This window comes from Dermacentor andersoni, chromosome 6 (assembly GCF_023375885.2).
Source record: "Dermacentor andersoni chromosome 6, qqDerAnde1_hic_scaffold, whole genome shotgun sequence".
Lineage (NCBI taxonomy): Eukaryota > Metazoa > Arthropoda > Arachnida > Ixodida > Ixodidae > Dermacentor > Dermacentor andersoni.
In genome coordinates, this window is record NC_092819.1 from 36,516,956 (window position 1) to 36,538,012 (window position 21,057).

General features: G+C 48.5%; 1 protein-coding gene across 1 annotated transcript in view; it reads right to left on the bottom strand.

The window, feature by feature from the left end:
* Positions 1-1,394: 1,394 nt before the first annotated feature.
* Positions 1,395-21,057, bottom strand: part of Shal (Potassium voltage-gated channel protein Shal) — a 254,023-nt gene continuing 234,360 nt past the window's right edge. The window contains exon 5 of the mRNA XM_050170617.2: positions 1,395-16,607. Coding sequence (XP_050026574.1) covers positions 16,191-16,607 — 417 coding nt within the window. The 3' untranslated portion in view covers positions 1,395-16,190. The remainder of the gene's footprint in view (positions 16,608-21,057) is intronic.

A 21,057-nucleotide genomic window follows, 5' to 3' on the forward strand; every position in this document is an offset into this window, starting at 1 on the left:
AGGAAAACTAATTGTCATATCAAGTTCCTATATTTGAACGAACGCGTCACGAATTGTCGTTTAAAAAAAGAATAGTAATTTCCTTTCATATTACTCGCGACTTTACATATTGTCACGGCTCACTTTAGACAAGAGCGGGGAGCGGTATTAATCGAGACAATTAGAACAAGCGCTCAGTTCAGGCTTCTTCTCCTCTAGCACCTCGCTTGCACACTCGAGGTCGTCGTCTTCGTCGTCAGCGTGGTTGGGCACAGATAGCGTCGCGGCAATATTATTAGCGAAGGTGGCTGGCCAGTGGCAAAGATCACCTATTCGAACGTGCCCCTTCCTGATTATATTTTAATTTGTGTGCTCAAATATTTATTTTGGCAAGTATGCGTGCCACAAAAGTCGTGCCGAGTCGTACGTTTTCTCGTGGAGTTCGTAGCAGCCGCAATGCTGATGTTTCGTGACTTCACTTGATCACTTATGTCGCGCATTAAACGACGAACGTACCCAGACTCTAGTTTCTGCGACAACCCTGACGCTTTAGTGGAACGTATACTTATAGAATGCCCACGATCGGACCAACAGTGGGATTGTCTGCGTAATTGTCCGAACATTCTTGACAGACATCTTCTATCGGCGAGCAAAGTGCTCGGACCGGCGTCGTGACCTGGTAGGCAGAGGCGTGCGGTCAGTGCCCTTCGCGAACTTCTTAGTGGACAGTAATCTTAGTGAACTGTCCCTGAGCGCCAGTTCACTATTATGCGCTCCACGTATTATGTTTACGAGCACGTTTTGATGTGGGATTCTCCCAATGTGGTGCGGTGGCTGCGCCGAATAACTAAGCCGTGCTACCGATGGTGATGCCGTGATTACACCCCTTATATGCTTGTGACCTTTGTGATAGCGTGCGCACTGTTTGTTTTATTATTTTGTTATATTCAACTTGCTGTCTCTGTCTGTGTTTTTTTTTCTTCAGTGTGCTTTTGGGTCTTTGGCCTACCTCCCATTTTTTTCTTCACGTAACAATAAATAGCGTGTGCAATCCTCATACATAACCGCTTGATTTATTTGCAGCTTTATTTACCTTTATTTGCGCGCTGCGTGCTAAAGTTCACAAGTGTTCGAACTTTGTCACACCTTCAACAATCTAAGACAATGTTGTAGGCCGCTAAACTAGCCAAGTGAAGAAGGCAAACAAACCGGTGGTTATGAGAGCACAAAAAAGGGTGCACTCACTCACTCACTCACTCACTCACTCACTCACTCACTCACTCACTCACTCACTCACTCACTCACTCACTCACTCACTCACTCACTCACTCACTCACTCACTCACTCACTCACTCACTCACTCACTCACTCACTCACTCACTCACTAGCAAAGAGCGAAGAGAAAGAGACAGTGGTTCGTAAGCCAGGCAGTTTATTAAATGCTTACCTTAATGATTGAAACGGGGGGCGAGGAAAGTTTGTGGGACATCACATCATGAATGGAAAAGATGTCTCTCTCGGTTTCCACACAACATAGAAGATAACAAGAAGGAACAACACTTGCGAGGCCCGCGTGAAAAACCGCAGGAACGCGGTGGTCGTATTGCATTCGTGAGGCGCGGCCGGTGCACACCGACCGGACGAGACAGCGACGGGGACGTACAAAAAAAATGGCTCCAGGCGCCGCGACCGTCGGCAGCGACGACGCGCAGCGTCAACCACAAGGAGTCGTATTTCCGACGTGTTTCGGGCGTCGCGTCGCGTCGGCGCGTCCACCGCACGCGCCGGCCGACAACCGCGGCCGTAGTACGTGCCGTGTGGTTTCCTTCGTAGTCGGTAACCACATAGGAAGCGCTTCGGCCCACATGAGAGAAAGAGCGGTCGTCAGGCGAGCGCTACGTGAACGCTGTAATGCAACGCCAAGAAACAACGACCGAAATACGCTTCTTGCGGCTGATCGCTTAGTGTGTAGGCGCCAGAGCCAATTTTTTTTTTTGCTCTTGTCTTTTGCCTCTTCTTTTGAGCAGAGACACAGCTTCCGCCAACGAGCACGCAGGCGAGGCGAGACCAAAAATCTGATCACATTCCGAAGAGATTGCTTAGTTTATGTAAACACGGATGTCCGGGGGCGCATGATCTCCTTTTAAAGAGGCACCACCACCGTTCGAGGCTCTCCCATGCACAGGGTCTTATTACGGGCATCCCGCCGCAATCACGTTTTGTATGGAAACTACGGATCCGGCCGTGATTGACAAGAAAACTGAGTCGGACACACACTTACGTCATCCAGACGAGCCGCGTGATTCGTTAGATACATATGTACATTGCAGTTCGGTGAGAAAGCTTTATTTCTTTGCGCACATCAAAAAAGAAAAAAGAAAGATAAGGAGGAAGGAAGCGATAACAAAACGTTCGCGTCAGACTATTCGATTTCAGAGCCGATGCAGGCGTAATCTATGCACGTTTAATGAGTATTTTCAATATACTTTTGTCGTATTTACAGTCTGCCAATCTACGAAGGAGCACCAACGATTCAAACTTGCGTCGTTGGTGACATTACGTTTTTTTTACGCACTCCGACGGTGAAAAGAAAGAAGGTAGGGGCACCAAGCGGCAGTGAGGAAACGGAATACGTATATAAGCATAGGGATCATGTGGGGCGCAGGATTTTGTTCCGCTACACAGCGGCAAAGGCAGAAAAACTGGTATAGGTCTCAGCGAAAAGAACCTTGATTGGTCCTCGTTTCTTTAAATATCCCCTATAATTCTTTTAAAGTCAGCTCTTCGCTAATAGTTTGTTACAATGATTTTTGTTTTCTTAGAATGAACGAAACTTGGGGACAGTGGGAAACCCCTAAAAAGATAAACAAAAAAGAAAAAGAAGCAAGAGATAAATAAACCGCTTCTGCGTCAGAAAATGAACATGGTGTTGAACGGTCTTAGGCTTGTTGTTTACGGCTGCCCTCGCTGATAGATTACGGCGTCGCAGTGGCTGGCCATTTATCTATTTACTTATTTATTTTTTGTTGCATCTCGTGAGGGAGTGTTGAAGCGGTGGGCTTGCTGGGCGCTAAAGCGAATCAGAGCACCAACACCAGAACGCTGTTTCCACATGAGCTGTGCTGGCCGCCTAATTCGCCCTATACAGCCTGCTTCGAAAATTTTATACTGCCTGTTCTGACAATATATGTATTTTTTTTTCTCAAACTAATACGCGAGCGTAATTCCTGTACACCGTGCATGGTATTCGTATTAACGAAGAGCAAGTTTAAAAGTGCTTTCGAACCTATTGTGATTACTCGTATCCCGTTAAGTCAAGACCGTCTTAAGAATTTCACCTAAAGAGCGCGTACAAGCGGTGGTATGTTATTGCATATCACAATCTTAAGTTGCGGCTATAATCTGACAAAATAGAAAAAACAAAAGACTGTTTCGTTTTAAACTTGTATCACAGGCGCATCTTGGAGGGCACCGCGAAAACGTACGCGCACGCAAAGAAAACAAGTATTATGGGATTTGGAAACTTAAGCGGATGCGTCGCGCAGCCTTCCCGCTTTCTGCGTCATCCTAGCGTGAGATCGCAGCGACCTACGGCCATTCACGACGATTCGTAGCGCGCCTTCAAACCGTTCGTGCTTTGAATAAAAAAAAAAATTATACACGAATTATTCTTAGCGGAGCTGCTACTCCACCGACTCGTGGTGCGCAAAAAAAAAAAAAAAAAAAAGAACTCGACGTTGTAATTGGGACCCCGCACACTATGGGTTCCAGCCGAGATAGGGGAAGCCAGTGTGTGGACCTAGATAGAGATTGCACAGAGCTCACGGCCCTCTACCGGCTATCACACGAAACAGCACGACGACGTATGCGCCTAGACTGATCCGTGCTTGTAACGAGTGGGTCCTCCTGGCAACTAGCGCCTTCTATCGGCGCTGTGGGAGAACAAGGGTAGTGCGCGGGGCGGCTTGCGCCACTCATTCGGGGGGGGAAACGACTTTGCCGTTGAATTCGCTGGCGCCGCGATGCCATCCACGTATGATGCGCGTCCTGCCGTTCCGACCACGAAAGCCGTGCGTGTGCCGAGTTCCTTCTCAAAGTGGGAAAGCGAGTTAGCTGTTGTAAACGCGCATCGCGTGCTTGACCTCACGTTCGAACGAATCGTAACGTTCGCGTGCCCTGCGTACGTGCTCGTTGTTCTTCGGCGAACCTTTTCCTGACCAGCAGCATTTCGGCTATTGGCCGCGGGCACGATAATCTTATCAAGGCAGTCAAAGCGACAGAGAGAGAGAGAGAGAAAGTTAAAAAAAATCAGAACCTTTTTGTATTTGTACATTGCTATAGTTAAACTGATCCGATGATCTCAAAATGTTGGATATCAGGCGACACAGGCGATATTCCGAGGTGACCTGTGAATCCCCTTTATGTAGCGTTACTAACACTGAAATTGGTGCTCCTGCAGACCAGCCTTAGAAAATATTAATATAACTGTGCCGCGGCCACGCGTACATCTTACAACCTTGTACAACACTCGGTCCAAAAAAGAAATGAAGAAAAAAGAAACCTCCCCTCGTAACAACCTCAATCGTGACTCTCATAGAAGACGTATCCTTCTGGTCTGGCGCTCAAGCAAGCGAACTTGTTCCCAAACTCTGGTTGCCATGGACTCCTGCATACGCACTCGGCCGACGATCATCAAAACGCGGTACACACTTGACAGCTGGGAGCTGAACAATTAATATCTGCACTCGGAACGTTCGACTTCACGGAGGCACACAAAACCATTTTACGCGGTGGCAGGCCTAGCGTTTTGAACTAGAAAAAATAAATAAAAAAAGAACGCAATGAAGACACAGTGAGACACCTTAGCAGATGAGCGAAAGAAACATTGAATTGAGCTGACACATCCTGAATGTCATTTTTAGGACACTGAATTGCACAAGCATCCGCAAGGTAAGCGTCCGCAGCACTGCAACGCTTTACCGCATTGATTTTGACTTACTATAGCACTCAAAAACCTGCCTCGACTCAGACCTCTTCCTCAACACCACGTAACGAAAGGCAGCGTCACCCTGCGACTGAATCAGTTGCTGCGCTTCATTAACCCTCACTGGCGATCGCCACAGTGATGACCCGCTTGTGAAACGTTTCATTACCTTCGAGTAGACACTGAAAGTGCCAGGATTACAGTTCAGCGATCACAAACGTACATTGCTGAAACGTAGAGGCTACTACAGCGTAGAAGCCGTGCTATCCCCGTGGGGGTGTCGAGCATGGGGGTTGGAGTCGAGGCTTGTTTTGAGTACGGGGGGTTTCTTTTGCACATGGTTTTGGGAATAGCGTTTGCTTTGCTTGGTTGCACGGAATGGGTTCCGCGGACACGTCAAAAACGACACGCAGCTAGACGATCTCGGCACCTGTGCTGACATTCTTTACAGGCCACGCGCATGTAGCGAAGGTGATCCTGAAACGGATCGTTGGCGTCAGTTTGGCTATGTACACTAAAGCGGCCTGGTAACACTTGCAGCCTGTCCACGGACGTTCTTACTCTTCTTTCACTCGCTCTACACAACCAAGACGGCGGTCGAAACCGCCCAGTGCTCCAGCTGGCCCGCCCTGAAGGTATAACATAGACGAACCTGGAGCTTATTAGTAATGTACTCACTACTACTAAGCCTGAAGTACTCCCCCGAAAGAAGTGTGCCTGGTATGGACGCGAGCGTCCCGTGGACAGTCGGTAAGGAAAACCATGGCCTGTACAAAGAGCGTGTGTCGAACAGCCTTGGTGTTTTGATTAAAAAAACCAAACAGGAAAAAAATGTTGGGATATTGGGGAGGGTGAACGAATACGAGCTAGGTAGTCTAGGCTTCTATACTACCGAACATACAAACGGTATTACGAATTCTCTAGTCGCACCTGGCTACACGATCATCGTGGCTATTTAGACCTCATCCCGAAGAACGATCAAAACGAATAGTGTATAAAGGCATCTAAAAAAGGAAACGCTCCAGCATTTAGTGGCGACAGCCAAGTGTAGCTTGTCTGTTCTCTTCTTTTTTTTTTATTCGTCTCCGTGTAGAAATACGTCTGAGTATACACGTACGACTAGTTAACAGCTAACTAGCACTTTGTAGGCGTTACAACCTCTGACATCTGCATGCTCTATACTTAAAACTATCGCGCTACCCGATACCCGATAGGCCTGGTCACGCTGAAGTGCGTCAAGAACTTTCTGCTCATTTTAAAAATCGCGAAAAAAAAAGGAAGGAAGGAGAAAATAAAACAATCTGGCGGAGCAATTCAATCCGAAGAATCCGCTGATTCGTTAATGTTCGGGTTCGTGTCGAATTGTAGGTACACGTAAAGCGTGGAGCTCGGACGAAACAGACACCTTTTGGATCCGCCGACCATATGTAAATTCCGGCAAAGTTTCACGGACACAAAGAAATGTGCAACACCGCTATGTGCAGCCTTGCTTCCCTATACATCCTTTTCACCACAAAGCCCGGGAACTAAACGGCGACATGGTGCGCAACTTGATTGAGTAATGAATTTAGGTACGGAAAATTTCGCTTTATTTAATTTTTCTTTCATTTTCTCAACCAGACAGTAAAAAGAGCGATCACGATCACGGACTGGTCGAAGTGCTCCAGGTATGACTCACGCGGCGCGCCTACAGCTCGGAACTCGCGATAACACCTTTCTGGGGCGACAGCACGAACGATGCAGACGGGACGTAGGCACTATGACTGTGCACGTTGAACAAACAACGTTTACCCTAAACTTTCTTGCGACACCATCCAGACGTACAGTCGACTCGCTAAAGCAACATCGCGCCTGCGCAGTTTTAAGCTAATCAACACGCGTCTGCTGTTCGTAGCGAGGGCAAACAAAGAATTGCCATATCCACCACTCTATAAAAAAAAGATAATAAAAAGAAACACGCAACGTCTCACAGAAACTTTCTTCCTCTAAAACTCAAGACATCGAACCGATGACTGCCTTCACTATAGCTTGAGAGAATCACGCGAAAATGCGTCGCAAAATTATCCAGTACTTTGCTCGTCATGCTGCAGTGGCACCTGTCGAAGATGGCGACCGGCTATGCTAGGCTTATACGGGATGCACCGAATACACACTTCCGAGGCACACAACTATGAATAGAGCGCCGCGTCTCTCGCCTCAGTCCTCACGGATCGAGCGGAAACATAACCGACGCTTTCTCTTGCTTTTCAGCAAGGTGGCGCTGCGTTTCGACTACGCCCGCAATGTCCTGTGGTAACCAGTGTTGCCAACCTCTGGTGTCTAGTCTCGCAGCATGTAATGCATGCTTCGTAGAAAACAGTTCGTGGCTTTGTATTCGGCGAGTTGTTATTCTACTATAGCACCTCCCGTTTCGGATCCCTTAATCAGAGCTGCACCACATACCGTTGGCGTTGACCACATACCGCACTGTATTTACCACATACAGGTCTCGTCCTGATGACCGGTGCAACAGGCCATAACGTCGTGCAGCCGCACTGTTGAAGTTATAAATTTTACTTTGCCGAGCAGCTATCTTAGCAGCATAGGAAGCCAAGCCAAGATAAATCCATTGTTGGGCCACATTGGCCTTACATTAGGCGTAGGCCAATGTTGGGTCAAGTTGACCTAACATTCTACAACAAACCTCGGCCAATAATGGCCTCGCCTACAGCGCTGATTGGGTACCGAGTCTCGTATAATAATTTCCCTCGACCAACGTATGAATGCGCATTCACTGCTTACATTAAATTATTGTTGTTCAGCAATATGCCAGAAAAATAGGCGAAGAGGCGTCCAAATGTCGAAAAGCAATAATAATAATAAAGCAAATCTCACGGCCATTGTTAGACACACAGTCAAAATCACTTGGGTTGGCATCACTGGTGGCAACTGATATGGGCCTCGATCGTTCATCGCTCAAAAAGTGATTCGATATGTTTTGAAATCTAGAGATTAACTACGAAGTCTGCGAGTATACTTTGTGTCGGTATAACCGCTCGCGTCAGAAAAAAAGAGTAGACGCTACGTGTTGACCGCCGCCCCACGTTTTGTTACGAGCCTACACGGGACGAGCGACGGTTATCTGAGCTCCTACACTGAATGGCGCTCGTGCGACTCTGGATACGGGAATATTGAGGCGATAAATGACTAATGTTTCTCAGAGAGTGTGACGAAAGGTTTCCGACAGGTACTGAGCGCCACCTGCAATAAAGGCCTGTTGTTCAACGTTGCAAAGTAGACAGAGCAAGGCTAGACTGGGATATACAAGGGTGAAAGAACACCACGCTAGCAAAAATAAAAGTCTGCAGAAAGTGTAGTTGGATCGCGACAGCATGCCACATAATTTGGAAACACAATTGTCCTTGAAATAACCGTAAATACTGCGACAAAAAAAAAAAAAAAAAAAAAAGAGAAGAGAGAAACTTAACGGCACAGCAGATCTAACCCTAAATGTTCACATTTTTATGTCAATGTTCTTGTTGTCTTCAAGCCAAGCATAAAAACGACGACACAAATATGTATTTGAACATTCTTACTTTCTAAAGCTCGTAAGTATCCTAGGCACACGAAGAAATGACGACTTTTCTCACAGCAAGTTTTCACAACGGCTTCTTCCCCTGAACTTCGACATTGTTTTTTTTTTCCTGGCTGGCATCACTAAGAACTCCCGAACAAAAATGCTTTGCTGCATAGCACTACTCATAGGTGGCTTTCCAGAGAGCTCTCTGCGAGTAGGTCGGCCAAATGTAAGTAACTTTTGCGTCCAGCAGCCTTTCTTACATTGTGACGCTAGCTCTAAGCAGACAGGTTCTACGACGCGCCGTGAAGACGTTTAACTAGGGCTCAGAAACACGTAGTATACATTTCTCTCATGGACAACGGCTTGGCTGGCTGAACCAGTGGGCGATGTAGGATTGCGAATTTTGGATTTCGCGTAACAGCTTTGCCGGAGCGAACTTAAGGAGTCAAACGAAACTTTATAGTTTCCGACATTTCCATGCAGACATGCGGAACGAAGCACCACATAGACGCGCAACCAGAAACGTAGAGACAGCGTTGCACTCTGCTAAGCAAACACAAAACATGTTGACGCAACTGCGCGACCTCGGAATAAAAGGGGGAGGGAGCTGTGCGAGCGAGCGCCCAATTCGACACTGCCCTACGCAACCTATGTCCACCAGTATAGACGGCTACGAAAACACGCTGTTGGACACAACCAAATCTAAGGTCCGTCGTCACCGATGACTGGCGATCCAGGGTCGTCTGCTCGAAGGCCGACGTGGTCACAACCTTTTTTTCGTGGGATGCGTCCGAAGATTTACAGGACTGCCTATCGAAGGGAGCGCAAAATATCGTTTACCATATGGCCGCTGCCTACAAACAGTGGCTGCGAAATTATAAGGCGTACGCCGGCAGCGGTTCAAGACGATTTGTGTTGTGACGCAAGTTTCGTGGTCACCGCGCGCCGCCACGTGTTGTCGGCCTGCAAGACGTCGCCCCCCTGGCATGGCCTCAGAGATCCGGAGGCACGCGGAGTCAGCACGCGCCGGCCAAATTTCGGAGGCCGTGCCCCCAGGGGCAAACGAGTCGCTTCTTCTTTGTGAGCGCTAAAACCTACACCGAAACTCTAAGTGGGTGGTGGTCTACCTAGTGCCGTCGACGGCAGGCTCACTGACATTAGCTGCGTCTCTCATTAATATGTCGCGTGAAACGTCGAGTGATGATTATTCGTTTTATTTTTCTCTTCTTTTCTCTCACTGTCTCTGAAGAAGTTCATTAGAGATACAGACGACGGAAAGCGGGGGTGGGGGTGAGGGGGGCGAAATTTTCTGAGCACTATCGGCCACTTTCAGGACTTGGAGAAGACGACCCGTGAACACTGGACGAAAGAGAAGCCGCACTACGGCGTACAGTTTCTGCCGGCGGGTGTGTTTGTTCGCCTCTCTCAACTCGCGCGCGCGTGGCGTAAAAAAGAGTGCCTGAATAGTCACCGGCTTGCAAGCAGAGCTTCCAGTGTTCGGTCTCACACGGCTAAGAAGAACGAGCCCTAATGCTCGCGTAGGCGGCATGGCTGCGATATGGCGGGTGGCGCGTCTTTTCTTAAACCTACGTGTAATTTTTTTTGACACGCGAAGCCGCTTGAGTGTAAGTTGGCACGAAATGTGAGCACCATTCTACGACGGACATGCTGGGCCACTGTGTGTGTTAGAGAGGGTAGTGTTGCAAAGGAATCGACGACGAATCATGTACACAGTGCACGTAAAGACGCCTTCGAGTGCTTGGTGGGCGACTAGTGCGAGCGTTTTCGGGGAGCCTGAATGATTGCAGAAGCATCTGGCGTCCAAATGGACGCCACAGATCCGTATGAAGCAAGTATTGCCCGGAGGAAAAAAACAAAACAAAAAAACATAGACGTAACAACATACTAGGCAACCTATACGTGAACCTCATTACACCCCACCCTGCTACCCGTGGCCCGTCTCCTTACCGTTAAACACCGAAAACAGTGAGCTCTGTTTATAAGACGTGAATTCTGGGAGAACGTTAATCGACGATAAGAGTACATGCTTGGTAAAGAGAAAGTGCTGCGTGCGTTTTTTTTTAAGTCTAAGACGAGAATATCGTTTTTTTTTTTCGATCGAGAGACACACTGTTTCGTTAGTGAGCACTGCGCAAGCTGATCGCGGTAAACAGTAACAACAACGACCTTGACAAAGTTTTCGGAGAGAGAGAGCTAGAGAGAGAGAGAGAGAGAGAGACAGAGAGATCGAAATGGAGACGCCTGGATCTTGCATAAAATGTCAAAATCACTGAAGCAAGGCAACACCTTGTAGGCAAATAACACATGGTAACACGTGAAAATAACTCTGGGAACAATAAGCGCGTTGGCAGATTCGGGAAGAAAAAAAAAATGTTGCCGGGGACATTTTTGAGCAGAACGTTGCCGTTCCTTGCAGGCAGCTTTTGACGGTTCAAAGCGATTGTAAGTACTTGAAAGATGCACCAGGTGCTGCGACCTCGCTATGAAATAAGATCGCATTAGTGAAATAAAACTATTGGATATTGTTTCAAAAAGTTTCCTTGAATGTTTAATTAGCTTGAACGCTTCACAAGGAACAGTAACGTTCAGCGTCGCATATTGCAAGCATGGCACTAAAGAAGCAAGAAAGCCACGATCGAAAAGAGAAAAAGAAAAAGAAGAACAAACGAAAAAGAAGAGATGGGCATGATTGCCACCACGTAACTTACAATTTGTTTTCTCTCATTTTTTTTTTCTCATCCCTTCGTCACCGACGTGCTCTAGTCTTGATTTTTCTTTCTTTCACTATAGGAGAGGATTCGTCAACAGTCTGGAAAAACAAGAACACAACAAACACACCGAAGTTTTTTTTTTACACACACCAGGCGAACACACAGTGCTCGCATCGGTTCTTTTGTTTTGTCTCTAAAGTAGGAGCGAGAGAGAGAAGGAGAAAAAGTCTGCTGCACCGTTTTTCACACGGCGCTGCCGAAGAGTTTATCACCACATTTTTGGGTTCCACGTCCTTCTTTTGGCGGGTGGGAACTGGCGCGGAGCAGTCTCCGAAAAAAAAAAAATTTTTTTTTTCACTGCGAGCACACCGTCGCCAAGCTCACACACACACGCACTGTTGTGACGTGCTGGTAAACACACACACATGGCTGGTAGCGACAGATAGCAAAGAGATGCGCAGAGCTGGAACACGTGGAACTTCTTCCAGTATAGGGTCATCCTCGTTGGCCGGGAGGCGGGGTTTTCTCTCTTTCCCCGCCCAGCTTCCGGCTTCTGCAGGACGACGCCATTCGGCGGTTTTGCGAGAGAGCGACCAAGATGCCTTCTTCTGCCTAGACACATTTTTTTTTAATCGCGTTTGTTCTTCTTTTGTCATTTTGCGTTTGTGATCTTCCGTCGAGATAGCGATGCAGGGAAAGGGGGGGGGGGGGGGAGGTTGATGGCGGTTATAGAGGCGACGCAACCTTCGTTTCACGACGAGAATGCCCACTCGGAAGCCATGAAACGGAGCGATAAAAAAGAAAGGATAACGCGGAGAAGTTGCCGTGCATATATATCTCCGTGTCTCCTTTTCTTCGCGTATGACTGGCTGCCCGCGGTTAACGAACAAAGTCAGACAGAACAACACGTAGACGTGCGGTGAAAGCCGGAGACACGGCGTCATCATCACAACTCCTTTTCGCCGAGCAAACGGGTGGCACGGGGGCGACTATAGAAAGCTGCATATACTTAAAACCCGAGTGGCGGTGTTTGCATGTTGCGTTTGCGCAATGCGTAGCAAAAATAAGACGCACCACAGATGCGCGGTCTCTAAAAAAAAAAAAAAGGAAAATTGCGTAGACGAGCACCACCTCCGAGGGACGAGCGACGTACGTCGGAGACTTGCACCAAGCGAAAGAGACTGCTCAACATGTAATAATGACCATGGACAAGCCGCGCGCCCCCTGACTTTGCGTAAAAGAGTTACGGACCTAAGCTTGCGAGGAAGACCTGTGGAGCTGGAAGCGGGGGATTGAAGAACTAAGAAAGTGTAACGAACGTCTTGCATGGTGATGTGCACTCGGAATTGCTTGGACTGGAACGCCCGCGTCGACGCCACCTTTATTCAAATCTCTCTCTAGGCGTTGGTTCGAGAGTAGAGCTTATGTTGTAACGTTGTAAACTTGAGCAGAAAGGCGCCCATAACGCTTCTAAATACCGCCTGCTTTCCTGCGGTCAAGCGCACATTACGTTAGGTGCAAGAAGCGGCACCGGATCAAACGCAAACATCTGCATAACGGAAACTAAACTGCTCTCAGAAGCGCTGCGTTGCATGCTGAATTCTTTGAATGCATGTTTCTGGGTGAAGTGAGAGGTCTAGCGGGGAACCTCGGATGACAAAAGCCACGGACGCGAACTCCCCTGCCGCATCGAGAGAGGCAACCACGGACTGGCTCTCTTTCCGCAAGGTTCCAGAATGCGTGAAGCTTGTCGTAATCTGCACATCGATGTGGCTATAGGGAGTCGCTGTCACTTTGACTTCCCGTACTTTTCTTGCTATCTCAATTTTAAAAATTGAAAGCGCGATCCGGAAGCGTTACGCATACCATGTAACTGTTACGTTAGAGATCCGCACAGTTAAAAGAAAGACGAACTGGGAGGCCGGATAGAGGGCTCACCGCCCAAAATGCGAGCGCGGTGAACGCGCATTATTAGAGGCAGTTATGAACGTAGTATAAACATCTCACTTATACTCGCACGTGTTCGGTACGCTAGGCTCTGGCAGTTGAAACCGGATAAGCTGTGCTGGCTTCGCGGCTAGCGTCAGAAATTCGTCTTGTTGGTTCATAGCTGGCAGCCTGCCACGCACATATTTCAGCTGACAGGAGCGAATTTTCTTCTCAAGACGATAAAGTGACTACGAATAGGTGATTTCTTCGGCGATGCATTTTCACCAGCGGCGGTTGCTTTGGAGAATTAGCATCCAATTTGTTTGAGGTTAATGGTTAGCTTTCTAATCAGAAATGTGGCTGCACAGAATGCGATTTTGCATTTTGAAACCTCTCAGGCAATCAAGTAATGCCGACTTGGTAGGAATCCACAGATTAACTCTAGTTTCGAGATATATTCGTCCAAAAATGCGCCGACAAATGCGCTTTATGTTATAATATATAGTGCATCACAAAGCTTTGTCCCGCAGCTCTCGAAGAAATCTTTCAAGGAGAAGCTCATTTGAAATGCCAGGGTATTTCTGACTCACAATTTCGGGGCGGGTACCTCGAAACATGCACCCGCCTGAGGCTTTCTTGTAAAACGAACGCGGCTTGAGAACCAATTCACTTCAATACCAGAACTATAAGATCTAACGGTGATTAGGTTAGGAATGTCAACCGATTAATTTTAACTGAGGGAATGACTAATTAACGCGAACAACTTAATTTTTTTTATTGCAACGACCACACTTAATGTATCGGTAGAAACGCCTGTGAATCCATTTTGCAATGCCGTTCTTATCAAGAAACTTTTTTTTTCCATTTTGATGAAACTTGCGGTTATAGTACTTTGGTTGATATGCGGCTGACAAGTCGCGTGCCAGTACGAAGCTTGTTGTTCGATGCCGTCGTACATCGACATCCTTGCGAGAGTTGCGTAGCTGGACCTTCACTTCAACCGCCGGCGCAGAGTTGTACCGAACGCGTCCGGTATGCAGGTGGGCCTTAATACACGAAGAAGTCATGACGAAGGTGGCGTCTGGCTACCTTTTCCAAAAGTAGCAAGACACAATATTGCATCCGGCGCGTTGTTGTGCTTTGGGGAAAGGCTTGCTTGCAAAGGTTTCTATTTTCCGTTTCTCCTTCATTTTTTTTAACTGTGTCGACTCCCTTACCAAAACGGACACTCAGGGCGAAATTTGCATCTCTCCTGCAGCCACGATTCGACTGGAAATCAGTGTCTTTTTACCCTATATTATTCCGGCAACAGCCAACACTGTGGTCTTCTCGGTGTTATGCAGTCTTGGGAAGATACACTAAAGAAACAATCAGTTGATTTAGACTGACGGGTAACACTTATGGAATTTCGAATGGGCTGGTGTTACCGTGAGAGGAGGCTTATTGGTAAGCCAGAAACTATGAAAAAGAAAAGCGTGTACCACTGACACGTTGGAATTCTAGAATCAGCTGTACGTGAAGTCGGTACCATGCAAGAGATTACTGCTCCTAATAAAAGAAAAGCATGGTTACATTGTACCTGGATATCAGCCTAGAGGGAAAAATGAGAAACTTCCGGGAAAATTTTCTTGCAATAAAAGAGACCAAAATGCGCGAAAATACCTCAGAGCTCGTGTAGTGATTATAACGTCATCGATACAGCAGTTTAAGCGCTAAGTTCACGGAGGTACGTTTAGTATTTCACTTTCTCCCATCTGACCGACGTTTTTTTCACCGAGAAGAAATACAAATAGATATTTGAACAAATAGCCTACCGGAACCTCGATAGTTGAAGAATAGTTGCGATTCCTGTGTTTGATGCAAGTAATTTTGGTGTTGGAAAGGTCACCAGGATTACCCAATAATTTGAATTGCAGCATGACACGAAGTTCCTACGATTGGTGCGGAGAAATGCCATCGGCCGACTCACAATAGCACCGTAAAAACAGGGTTTGTATCTAATCCTGAAACGAAGCTCGGATTCTAAGCCCTTTTCGTATCCGAGAACGATCCAGGTGGATTTTGGACGCGGTTTGAAGATGCGGAACTGAATCAGTCCTGCCTGGTTGAGCTAGGCCTACTTTCAGCGGCCTCAGCTGCTCCGCTTCGATATGAGTGGCCAAGAGTGCATAGAAGCAATAGAACGTGTTTTGAAATCCCCGACTCTGGCGAAACAGTGGTCTCTGGAGAGAAGCTGCATTAGCATGTCGCCCTAAGTGTCCACTCAGGCTGCACAAACGAGAAGGAATGAGATGAGAGTGGAAGACTCGGGAAAACGTAGTCGGCGCACATAGAATTCAAGAAGGACCAAGCGATGACCCGTATATGTATTTAGGCTTTCCAGCTTAGAAAGAAGAAAGAAAAATGTATTTCAAGAACGCAACACTGGTTCCATATAAAATAAATGAGGGGGAGTGAACAGCACGAAAGGAAAGCGATAGTAGCCGCAACAGGTAAGTCGTGAGACGTCATAGTCGTTTGCCTGTTGGTTGCAGTTGCGCGCGAGAGAGCCGGTATCGCGTCCATCGCTCACCTGTCCTGACAGGTTGAGTAGTTTTGCGTGCAAGAGCTCGCGACTACGCGTGCGGGTTATATATAAGCGCGATCGAAGCTTGAGAAGCAACATTCACTCGCGGTTTTCTCTTTAGCGTGGAATGGGGAGGCCCAGCCTCGCTTATCGTGACAAACAGTGGCACAGGAGCGTCGGAAACGCGGTTTTTTTTTTGCCGCCGGTGTGCGGAGGAGGGAGTGTCACTCTTGCGGTCGCCCTGTCGGTGAGGGCGGCCACAGAAGTGGGAAGTGCATGATCGCCGAGTTGCCTCGCCAGTTTGCGCCCGAGCCGCCGGCAAGATTCATTTCGCTTCAAGGGATACCGACGTCGTTCCCCCCTTTTCTTTCGGAGGGAGAGTGCATGCGCGGTATCTGTCTGTCTTTGTTGGTGTTGACGGATTTATAGCCTTTCTCTTCATCACAGTGTTGAAATGCGAACCATGGGGCCGCCGGAGCTGGCAGCGCCGCTCTGAGCACCACTTGCGACTGCAGCGCCACTCGCTGCGGAGGCGGAGGCGCCGGAAGGCGCGCCCACTCCTAGCGACGTGGAGCAGCCGCCCCCGCCCATTGTGTCGTTGTCGGAGGACGGGCCGACCGCGGGCGGCGGGTAGTTGACCACAGCCGTGGTGACGCCCAGCGGCGGACCTCCAGCGTGCGAGGAAGTCATTGTGGTCACGAGCGGAGCCGGGTTGTTCAGACTCGACCGCGACATGGTGACGACGTGGTGTGGCGGAGGTGTCAGCTGCTGCTGGTGGTCGCTAGGGGGCGTCCGGTTCGGCAGTCGCACCTGGATGTCGTTGAGCTCCTCCTCCTGATCCGAGGTGCCGCTACCTTGCTGCTGTGGCAGTCAGACAAAGTTTGGACGACAAAATTAGCCTCCTGTTCGTTTGTCGTCGTCGTGCAGGGCTGGCGGTCTGAGCCGCCGCCACGTTAGTCTTAGCTCAACATTTTTTTTTTCAGGCACGCACGGCTACGCGCTCCTTCTGAGTGCTAACGCTGAGTGCATGTGCAGCGAGTGCTTCATATAAGAAAAAGCAACAGCTTGTGAGAGGAACAGCTGCAGCTAAGGTGCTCATGGAAGTAATGTTTGGGACTCGCTACAATTTTCCTCTGAAATAAGAAAGCGTGCTTGATCGCCAGAATATTCCCGTGGCTGTCCTGCGATAATATTCAGGTTTAATTAACGAAACTACGGTAATTTTGGCAATACCTGATGACTTACCAGATGCAAATAGGGGAGGCTAATGGGGTTCTGACTTTACTAATCAAGTAGCAGGGACTGTTACGGGCAGACAAGGATACAAGACGCGTGAATCGAAGAAGGTAAGGAGGAGCATTCCAGAGAGAAATGAGTAGGAAACGAAACATACATCTACCAGGCCTCTTTAAGGGTAGGAGGTGGGATGCGAACTGAGGGCAACATGCCACGGTATATAAACCGGAGACTAAGACGGCTAATGATCAGTATGCCACAGCAGCAAGAGCAACATCTAGGAAGAGGAATCAAAAAACGAGGGGCACAGGGAGCTCCGTGTACTCATGCCATCTACTCATATGACTAATTCTAACAACGGGCAAGTGGTTGCAGGCTATAGACCACCGCGCTGTCGGCGCGTGTCAAGTGTGTGTGCACTTGTGACGGTTACCGGTGCTGGTTCGCAATTCGCGTCCATCGCTCTTCGCGCTGCGCGCGCACTTGCTAGCTGCAGGCGGCTCGCACCTGAGCCCCGGCATTCGTGGCTTGCACTGTGAAGCGGCAGTGTTGTGCGACTTGTAGCCGGTGCTCGCTTGGGTCGTAGGTTTCAGCTGGCGCACGCACAAGGCTACGCAGACCCTTTAAGTGTATCGTCTTCGTTCGCACGCACGACCACGTGCATGCATCGAGCAAACGGTGGGTGCGGCAATTTTTTTTTTTCGCGCCTTTGCCGGAGGCGCGTCATGCGAAGTTGCGACGTTCGTGCTGACGTGTCAGTGTGGCGACACGCATTTTTTTGTTGTTCTTGCCCGGAACGTGCTTCTGGGAAAGGAAAGCACGTGACGCACACGAAACGTCTTGTCTACGTCTCCTAAGGTGAAGTGTGGTGCGGGTAGAAGGCACGCACGGACGGGCATGCCTATGGTGTCACGTGACGCGGCCGTGTGTACTGGTGCTGAAATGAATCTGTTGTTCACGGGCCGTTCGGTATTGTTACGAAACGACAAGAATGCAGCAAGCACAGGTTTGTAATACGATGGATAGTCATGCCACACGGACCAGACATGCAGTACTGATGCGGGAATGAAATTATGGAAAACATCAAATAAATGACGGGACCGTCAAACACCATGCCATATACGCTGAGCTACGCGTTTGTGCGTTTAGGTGGTGTTTAGTTGAAAAGAATTGAACGCAACATCACGTTTAGCTTCGATTAATGTTTCGTCCCAACAAAATGCGGAGCCATGCCCTTCACGCAGGACGCGCGCAAAGTGAGAGGCGTGGCGTAACTCAGCTTGGTCCTTTCACGAAGCCTCGTTGTTCCCATGACAACACAGATGCAGCATCCATCGGAACGTGAAGCCACATAAAAAACAAGTAGGGCAACTAATATTTTATGCGTTGTTAATAATGTTAGAATAGAAAGGGGCAACGTCTGTTGCGCAGTTATGTTCGAGCGAACGCGGCAATTACTTCAGGCTCCTCAGGCTTCCAGGCTCCTCGGCTTCTGACGGGATGGTATCGATTTGCAATGGCACCGAACCACTTCTTTAGTCTCCCACATATGTGGCTTCTCGATACATCCTGCCGCTACGAGATTCATGACACTATGTACTGTTAGCGTGCACTGAAACTCTAGGCTCGGATAGTTCTGTTTTCGACAGCAAGGAACTTCACCGCTAAATTTTGGTGACTGTGAAACCACATCACAAAAGCCCACGCATTTAAAGGAGGACATCTCGACTTGTTTCGCGTTCGCGCTGCAGCAAATGAGCTTGAAAAAATAACTCTAGAAAAGAAATCCGGGACCCGCGCGTTGAAGCGCATTTCTTGTGTATGGCTGTGGGTCATGTCATGCTGAATGCGCTGGTTTCAGCATATTGACACGTGTACTTATATTTATCAGGCGACCACGTTTCGCCGCCTAACAAATCTTATCGCGCAGCGCGGGACGCGCCTGCATGTATCCGAAGTTTCTGGAAAGTTATCGATGCTTCTATCCGCTGTATGTTGTCGCCGAACCTTGTGTTATCTGATTTCATCGCGTGACGCGAATGGTGTAGAACTTTGTGGAAGGCACGCGGGTCCCAACGATTAGTCTGGAACATTCGATGACTGCTGTATAAAAGCTGACGCGCTGGACCCGCTGATCAGATTTTCGACGATCGCCGACTGTGTTCGCCGCTCTCGTTGTGCTTTAAGTGTAGCCTGTTTTGTGGGCACAGGTTCGCCCAATAAAAGCTAGTTTACCCTTTCACAGTATTGCTACTGTGTTCTTTGCCGTCACGACCACGTGACAATATCATCAAAGCTAAACAGCATTATTTGGCTTTGGTAGTCCTTGCAAGGGCAGCAACACGGAATTCCCTAGTGTTGATGCCTCGCTTTCTTCCTCCCAATAATCCGGGTGTCAGCCTCACTCGAGACACTTAGCGAGACAGTTATAGAAGCGAGAAGTTAACAGACAGAGTGCGCAGGAAAATACCCATTCTCCCTGTCCCTCGTGTCCACCCTCTGAACTCAAAGCAATGAGTTACATTTCACATATTCAGACGCACAAAATAATAAAAACAGAAAACGAGATGGTTCCGTATAGCTTATTACAGATCAAAACGCGTGGTTTGCAGCTTTATCGCGAAAGTTGCGATCCATAGAGCCGCACCGAAAGTTTTCCGAAAGGGCGCCGTCGCCACATGCGTCAGCCAACGCTGGGATAAAAAATAAACAAACAAAAAGACAAAACGGTTCGTAAGCAAACATTGCGTACGAGTTGCTCCTCTTATGGGTCATCCGGGCGAGCGGGGCACAGGTCGTGTCTGTCCCGCCTAACGCCGTCCTCTCCCTGGGCGTCGTCCTGCGGAGCGCGCCGACGAAACGCGTCTCCGCTGGTGAATTTTCGATAAGGCCCGCGAATGACTGCAGCACGCTGTGACGGGACGCCGCCTACCTCTCCGGGGCGATTAATAATGCGTTCTCCGATTAAGCGTCGCCGCCGTTTTCTCTCCCCCCCCCCCCCTCCCCCGCTGCGGATGGCGCTCGAGCTCGCTTTTACCCCGTTTCGAGAACACAGCGCACACTCTCGAGAGCGGGCCCCAAGGACGTGGCGGCTTGTACACGTTCACTCGTGCCAGTTGCGTGCAGCTGCCAGCCGAAGTCTACGCCGGTGACCCGTGGAACGATTCTCGCTATGCTGCTCACGCTTACTTAACACGCCTTGCGCCCACGTGTATAGTGGCAAGACACGTTGTTTAGCACTTGCGCAAAGAAACCGGCGCCCGCGTTCACAACAGGTAACGTGCTTACGCAAGTCCTGATGTTCGACATATGATTAGCGAAGGTGGTTGGCCAACGGGAAAGAGCGCTTACGAACTAAAAGCCTAGTGAATCCGGCTCCATGCAGTTCTTTTCGTCGCGATACATTGTGTATGCTTCGCCGCATTACGCCTCTGTATCGCAGCGAAGCCGCTGTATCGCATGGATAAGATTCTTGTCGGAACTTTACCTCGCAAAGCTTTAGCGAGTGGTTGGTGGTTGCGCCCAGTAAACATGACTAGTGTTGCGTCGTCAACATCCACCCTAGTCTTCTGTCTAACGAGAGTAACGGCACAGTGTGAACGTGTAATTGAATTTTTTCTCTTTGTGTAGAAAGCGCGGCACGAGCCCATACAGTGGAAAAAAAATAAGGAAAGAAATCGACAGTAGCAAAAGATAAAAAAATAAACGCCACGTAATTGCACTTGTTCGCGTAAGAGGGAAAACAGAAGCGAAACAGTCGACTCTTGTTCATTTTGGCACTTCTTCAGTGCCAAATTTAAGAGGCGAAGCCCTTTGTGTGCGTGTGACGCTGTTGGCGACGCACCTTGCCAGTGAGTTATAACGTGACGAGTTTACTTTGAACTACAGCTGCAGTATGTCCACTCACGCAATATGATTACCAGTCTCAGCTCACCTAAACAATTTTCTTTCAGAGAGTATGTGGACATCTTTCTACACAGTCTATCGTTTGTTTTCTGTTTTTTTTTTCAAATACTGTATATAAAAGCAATGTACGATTACCTGTGCTACAGACGAGGGTGCGTACAGAATG